Source organism: Cibotium barometz, chromosome 40, assembly GCF_041138505.1.
Source record: "Cibotium barometz isolate CiBa-2024 chromosome 40, ASM4113850v1, whole genome shotgun sequence".
Classification (NCBI taxonomy): Eukaryota; Viridiplantae; Streptophyta; class Polypodiopsida; order Cyatheales; family Cibotiaceae; genus Cibotium; species Cibotium barometz.
The window spans coordinates 18,982,447-18,989,864 of NC_141085.1; the positions used below are offsets into that span (position 1 = coordinate 18,982,447).

Below are 7,418 nucleotides of genomic sequence, written 5' to 3' on the forward strand. Positions count from 1 at the left end.
CCTCCCGCCTCACTTCCACCCTCGCCTTCTCCCGTTCCCGCTCCCGCATTTTCAGCGTCTCCTTCCCCACCCCCTTCTCCGCCCCCTCCTCCCCCTCCGCTCGCCTCAGCTCCCCGGGAGGCACTGGCAGTGCCCTAGCACTCACCTGCAGTCCAGCGGGCACTGAGCACCGACCTTGCTCGTGTACCGCAGAGGAGACCTACCATGCCGATTCGTGCTTCACAGATATCCTCTATCCGCAGTCGGCTGAGTAGTCTCCACACTAGACAGCGCTCGGAGGCTTTCGACTACTCCTTTACACGCCTATTTGGAGCGGAGGGCCCCCATGAGCCAGCACCTATCAGAGTTCATGTGGTGATACTTCCGGCCCGAGGGGAGGAGGCACTTGATTCAGCGGTGGCCTCCTTCCCTCTTTGCGGCACTAGCGACCAGGAGTGGACTCTGGATCTTGCTATTAGTATTTTGCAGACACAGGCAGTTGAGTTTCCTCACCATGTGAGCGATTTGGAGATTACAGACATGGTAGGCCGACTCTGGGAGTTGGCACATTTCTTTGATACCGGGAGTGCGGATGCCTCCAAGAATCGACACTTGGTGGTTCGCATAGTGGCAGACCTAGCGCGAGACCCTGGCTATGTATGCATACATGAGGATTCTTTCTCCGAGCGGGAGGCAGTCGCTATGGGACACAGCCACTGGCGCCTGGTCCGAGACTCTTGCAGCACACCGGGTGGGCAGATTCGTAGTCGCTCGGATGGGGATTACTCTCCACCCAAGCCGCTTGCGAAGGCCCGCCGTATGGCTGAGACAGCCTCCACCTCCGCAGGTCATCCATGAGGATCATCTCATGGAATGTACAGGGCCTTGGCGGCGCACACTATGTACGTTATCGTGGTTGCTTGAGGCAGGAGCTTCAGAGATGCCTGGTTGGGGGCAGTATTGATATTTTGATGATGCAGGAGCACCATTTGAGTGAGAGCAGGATTCGGAGATATGGTTCGGTGATGCCTGGTAGATGGGACAATTTTTGGTCCGCAGGTTTTGGCCCCTTGGGAGGGCAGGGAGAAGTATGTATGGTCATTGCGGATGCATGGCGGCAGGCCATTGTGGATCGCGGGGTCATTGTGCCTGGTAGAGCGCAGTATGTTATTCTGAGGATGCACGATGAGCACATTGGTGTGCTCAATGTCTATGCGCCCAATCATGCTAGTGCCACAGCAGAGTTGTGGACCCTTGTTACAGATGCATTGCCCGAGGCCGCACATTGGTGTGTTGGGGGAGACTTCAACATGCTTGAGGACTCGGCCGATAGGGTGGGAGGCAGTCATGTTACAGTGCACGGCACGGAGCTTGCAGCTTGGGAGCGATTTTGTATGACACTGCGGATCACTGATGCATGGCAGCATGAGGCTTTCTCTCGCTCAGGACAGTCTTAGTTTTTCTCGGTCGGATCGCCCGTAGGGAGGGACTAATTTATCACGGATTGATCGCTTCTATGTGGGCAACAGGGTCGGGGAGCGTGGTGGCTCCGTTGGCATTCTCGCTGGCACCTCTTTCTCAGACCATGCGCCAGTTATTTTGACTCTTGAGGAGAGGACACGGGAGACAAGCTTGCAGTTGAGGATCCCAGAGAGGATACTTACAGACCCCAGTCTTTTTGAGGACATTGAGAGGATATGGCAGGAAAGCCAGAGCTCTGACCTGGATGCAGCAGGCCAGTGTGCCCAGGAACTCATCGAGCTCAGCTCTTTTTTGCACGCTACAGCCTTGACACGGCTAGGAGAGACACGAGAGCGGGAGCGTCGCTTGAGACGTAGCCTTGCTTCACTCCAGCGCCTTCAGGAGCAGCAGCCCACATGTGAGTGGGTGGCGTCCCAGCTGAGCCAGGCACGTCAGGAGGTTCGAGAGGCAGAAGAGCAGAGACACGAGTTTTACTATCATCGCCACGCCTCTCAGTGGACTCAGCTTGGTGATAGAGTGACGGGGGAGTTTTTTGAGATCACCGGACCCCGCCATGCTCAAGCAGGAGTACGCCAGCTTAGGAGGCAGGACGGATCGTTAGCCACTAAGCCCGAGGAGATTAGAGCTATTGCCACTGAGTTCTACAAAGACCTGCTTTCAGCGGAGCCAGCCACGGAGGCACATGATGCTTGCAAACAGACTGTGTGGACCCATGTGCAGAGGAGGGTCACAGATCGTATGCGCACAGCTTTGGGTGCGCCCCTTTCAGAGGCTGAGCTTGTTGAGGCTTTGAGGGCCCTCCCGCATCATAGTTGCCCTGGGGAGGACGGTTTGACGCCTGCCTTTTTTATGCACTATTGGGACCTTTTGGGGCCAGGCCTCCGCAGGGGTTTTCGGCATGTTTTGGACACTGGGGTGATGCCACAGAGTTTTTCAGAGGGCTTGATCTTTCTTATCCCCAAGGGGGAGGGAGTGTCAGATGATATTCGGCAGTGGAGGCCTATTACGTCCTCAATACTGTTTACAAGGTCCTAGCCAAGGCCTTGAGTTTGAGGATCCAGCCCTTCCTTGGGGATTTGATTCATGCTACCCAAACAGGCTTTGTCAAGGAGCGCAGTATCCTTGACAACATCTTCACCTTCTGGGAGGCGACGGCCCGAGCTAGGTTTCTCGACGAGGACTTGGTCGTTATGCTTCTCGATTTTGAGAAGGCATACGATAGAGTCGATTGGGGTTTTCTGGAGGGCACTATGCTTCGCCTCGGTTTTGAGCCAGACTGGATTCGAGGAGTGGCGGCTCTATATTCCACAGCTCGTAGCCAGGTGTTGATGGCAGGAGGACGGGGACCAAGTTTTGAGCTGACCAGATCAATCCGTCAGGGATGCCCTCTCGCTCCGTTCCTTTTTCATTTCTTTGCAGAGGCTATGAGCATGTATCTGACAGCAGAGGAGGTTGGCTTGAGAGGACTCCAGCTTCCAGTCCGAGGTGAGGACTTGCTTGATTCTGAGTTTGCTGATGACACGGGATTGTTTTTGCATGGCAAGGAGACCAATCTACAAAGGGCAGAGCAGTCTCTACAGGTTTTTGGTGTGGCTTCGGGAGCATTAATCAATTGGCGCAAGACAGTGGCTTTTGGATCAGTAGCGCTCCCGCTCCGGCATGGAGCCCAGACCCGGGTTTTAGATGGATTCCTCCTGGCACAGTAGTGCGGTATCTGGGATGCCAGATTGGACTTGATTTGGCACCTGAGCAGCAGATCGCCCCGCTTCTTCTGAGCATTCAGAAGAAGCTTCTATATTGGAGTACAGCTCGGCTTTCCTTGGCTGGGAGGGTGGTGGTGACAAATCAGGTGCTTTTAGCGACTATGTGGTATATCACGTCTTGCTGGATTTTCTCGAGCTCTTGCATCAGCCAGGTACAAAGGCTGATCAGGAACTTTCTTTGGTCAGGGCGGGATGGTCAGCCGGCCCGAGCAAAGGTTGCTTGGGCAGTTATTACTCTTCCGCTGGCCCAGGGGAGCTTGGGCATTATAGATCCAGCTGATCAGAGTAGAGCCTTGTTGGGGAAGCTTATTGTTCGGGGGCTGCTTCCAAGCGCTGAGCCTTGGAAGGAGCAGCTTTTTCAACGGCTGCAGGCTAGAGCTCCCCCAGCAGGGGGCACTTGGGCACCAGAGATACGGTGGATCTTCATAGAGATGAGGAGGACAGGCCTCAGTAGAGGATGGGAGAACAGATTTGCCTTGAGCATCCTGCGAGCTTGGGAGTTGCTGAGACCGGGGCTTTCTCACAGACCTCCCACTTGTGATGAGGAGCGGGCCAGACACCCGCTCATCTGGAGCCCCGCGGTACGCACAGAGCAAGGTCATATGCTGGGTTCTCGGTCTCATCTAGCCTGGGGACCATTGGCGGCAGGCCCAGCACGCAGTTTTGGAGATTGGCACGCCTTTTGCAGTCTCTCGAAGGAGATCCAGGCGGAGAAACTGAGTCACTTCAGAGGGGGGCTGATTATGAGGGATGACATTCAGGAGGCACTCACTGAGGAGTGGTTCACGCCTTTCGAGCCAGCGGCCCCACGGTGGATGGGAGCCTTTACACAATTGGAGATCCTGATTGCTGTCAGAGTTTGCACTGAGGATGGTAGATGCCTCTACTATGAGATACAGGATGAGGGCAGACTTCAAAGAGTGGAGGCGGAGTCGCCTTTGGTTGCAAAGTGCATCTTTCAGAGGATACAGGTAGTGGCCGCCGCTTCTCGGAAGTGGCATATTGATCCAGACCCTGCAGATGTGGACTCTGATTGGCGCATATGGGCATATGCTGCGCGCCCCTTGGCCCGGCTCCAGTGGGACCCTGGCGAGTACAAGCGGCATGATCCTTATGCGTCCCCTGAGGCCACAGAGATCACCTTTTTCCAGTACACTGTTCGGCTGGGGAGGCATCTTTTGACTGCGAGGAGGATGGTCTCTCCAGCTGCATCGGAGCATTGGCGGCTACAAGGACTCTCACAGGAGTTCCTGGAGGATTTTTGGACCAAGCTCTGGGCTAGCAGACAGGCACGCAGGATCTCGGCTTTCCAGTGCCTGGTTGCCCACAGGGGCTCTGCAGCAGTTGGCACCTGGCTTGTCTACAGTGGCCTTCCGCCGGCCTGCGTCCGATGCGGCCACCCATTGGAGACACAGCGACATTGCCTATGGGACTGTCCACACATGCAACAGATCTGGCTGAGGATTCTGCGCATTTTGGCCCCCCTCTCTCCAGAGGGAATGTATACGTGGGGAGCCGCTACTTGGTCGACTTCGTCAGGGCTAGCTATGGGATACGAGACAGAGCAGGCCAGCCAGGCCATCAGATTCATTAGGGGCCAGCCTCGCCTTGTTCCTTCACCGGATTTCTTGACAGCCGGCTGGACACAGGAGAGGGATTTACGATGGGAGCTCCTCAGCAGCCTCACCATATGGTTCACCTGGAGAGCCCGTTGTTTCAGGGCTTTTGAGGGGAGACTGGAGCCACCAGCAGAGACTGTTCGGGCTATCTGGCAGGAGTTGATTCACACCCTGCGAGGACAGTATGACCGCATCCGGGGCGACTCGGATCGAGCGATCTTGCGACGCCAGGCTTTCCACACCACTTGGCGCAGCGGCCCTTTCTATACTCTACACGTGGGTACCCCCGCTGGCACTACAGGCCACCTGTTTGGATTTTCCCCCCTCCTATTGTATGATATAGCCTCTCATTCAGTTTATTTGTACTTTTCTGCACCTAGGGAGAGTCTCCCTAGCTGCGTTGATTGGTCTCTGCTCTGCCTTCTTATGAGCAGGAGAGGGTTTGTAGTCCATTGGGCTTTTTTATAACTAATGAAAGGATCTTTTCATGAAAAAAAAAATGCTAAGCATAGAGTCATTGTAGGCATCTGATCCCTTTTTGGGGCAAGTCAAGAGTCAAGGTCTTATTTATCTTTTGGAAGGCCAAAGGCCACACATTTATAAAGTCATCTTGACACGTTTTGTACTATAAACTATACTGAAAAAACAGCACTCTATCTCTCTCTTCTGTCTTTGTCTTTGTTGGTGACTTGCATCAAGGTTCCTATTCAGTTCCTTAGGGCTGAAAGAAGACACACAAAGCTTCTGTGCATGCGACACCTAAGGACCATTAGTAGACTGTCTGCTTGGCAGGAGTGGGTTATCTTATCATTCATGGCCCAGGTATTGTCCAAATGGTTCTCAGACCACATGGTAATACAATAATCCACTCAACACTCACTTATATAGCCTATAAATAAAAGCTATACTTATTACACATGCCATGGCCTTGACCCTTATAATGAGCCCGCTTTTCCTAATCCCTTGGTCCTTTAACCCCCAGATTAGGCCAACTGACCCTATGGTTAGCATCAGGTACATAACACGATTAGAGCGCCACAACATGAAATTTGTGATTGTTCTCTGCTAATCAAGTTAAAAGGTTTCTAGAAGCTTCCGCATGTAACACCAGAATTGGCTAGAGGAGCACCGCAATATCCCATGTACACGAGAATTGAAAAACTAGTCCATAGCCAGGGCCGAATCAAGATACCCACATCAATTCTCTTCCCTTTGCACAGCATTTCTAGGAGGCATTTTTTTGGGGTTTTGGGTGGGTGTATGTGTGGGTGGTGGATGGGGGGGTGTCTGTGGCTGGGGTGTCAATTGGGTATAGGGAAAAATAAAGACGTTCACAGCTCATTAATGAGACAAACAAGGTTTCTACCCAGCTGAGAGGGAAAAGGGAAGGCACCTGAGGGTCTTTTGAGGAGGCCATGGTGACCACAGAAGCGCCACGTTTTCTGGATCGGCAGAGGCCGCAGACGAGAACCGAGATGTCGATGGCACCACACAACGCAGAGTTCATGAGGAAGTAAGCTCTGAGTGGGTCTTGTGCTGACATCCCATATGATCTTGAAGAAGCACCTGATCGAGGCAATTTGCAAGGGAAAGGGTAAGAGACGTTCAACCCTGTTAAATAGGGTCATTAATATGAGATAGTTAAAATTATTGTCCTAAAGTACCGAGCCCCCCAAACGGAGGTCCAAACCGCCGAAGTACCGAGCCCCCCCAAACGGAGGTCCAAACCGCCCAAAATCCCTTTGAGGTGGCCAGTTTTGAGAGAAACGTCAGCCTCAACACTGAGATGCGGCACACCCAATCCATGGCCATGGCATCCCAATTTAAACCCAAGTTAATGTTGGCCTCCCAGATCTCTAAAGAAAAGTAGTACATTCTACTAGAGCTGCCCTCTACCAAGCCGGCCGACAGACCCCCAACAGCGGCAATCTCCCTAGCTCAGTTGGTGGTAGTCTTCAACCCAATAGGTCCCTCCATCCAATGGTCACCCATCAACGTCCCCATGGCCAGACGATACGCCAAGTACCTGGCTCAATGCATCCAAGGAGAAGATCTGTTTGACACCCGCCAAGCTGAGATCTAGACTCTCCACTTGTAAGACACAATTAACTGACTCCAACAGGAGAACATCACCCTTAGAGAGCAGGTGGCGAATACCCAAAGGGAGATGACAGCAAGGGAAGCCAGAAGCTGAGCCGCCACCCACTTCACTGGCTTCCTCCACTTGCCCAAAGACCAACCCTCAAAGTTAAAACCCAAATTAGCTTCCTAGAAGCCAGCTCAAGGCCCACACCAGCCCCTCCTCCAATACGATGTAGATCGACACTGAAGTCCTGCCCGAGCTCTTTGACACTCTGCAGGATGACCTGAGTCAGCTTTGGGACCAGCTCATGGATGAGCTCTGCCTGCTCCTCACCGGCCAATGTAAGCAACTGCTGACAATCCGGCCAAAGGAGGAGCAGGCAGATGAAGGGGACGCTCAATCCTGCGCATTGAGCCGAGTGCCCTCCCCATAGTAGTCGGTTGTACCAAGAGCCGCGACATCTCCGACCTAGTCCAAGCCCTTGAGAGCATC

General features: G+C 53.5%; 1 protein-coding gene across 3 annotated transcripts in view; it reads right to left on the reverse strand.

The window, feature by feature from the left end:
* Positions 1–6,455, reverse strand: part of LOC147615276 (yacP-like NYN domain protein) — a 132,707-nt gene extending 126,252 nt beyond the window's left edge. For all 3 annotated transcript variants that reach the window (XR_015262806.1, XR_015262807.1, XM_086779356.1), the window contains exon 1: positions 6,237–6,455. Coding sequence is in view for 1 of the 3 variants with exons in the window: in XM_086779356.1 (XP_086635482.1) it covers positions 6,237–6,386 (150 nt within the window). In the remaining 2 variants the exon portion in view is untranslated. The remainder of the gene's footprint in view (positions 1–6,236) is intronic.
* Between the last annotated feature and the right edge of the window lie 963 nt (positions 6,456–7,418).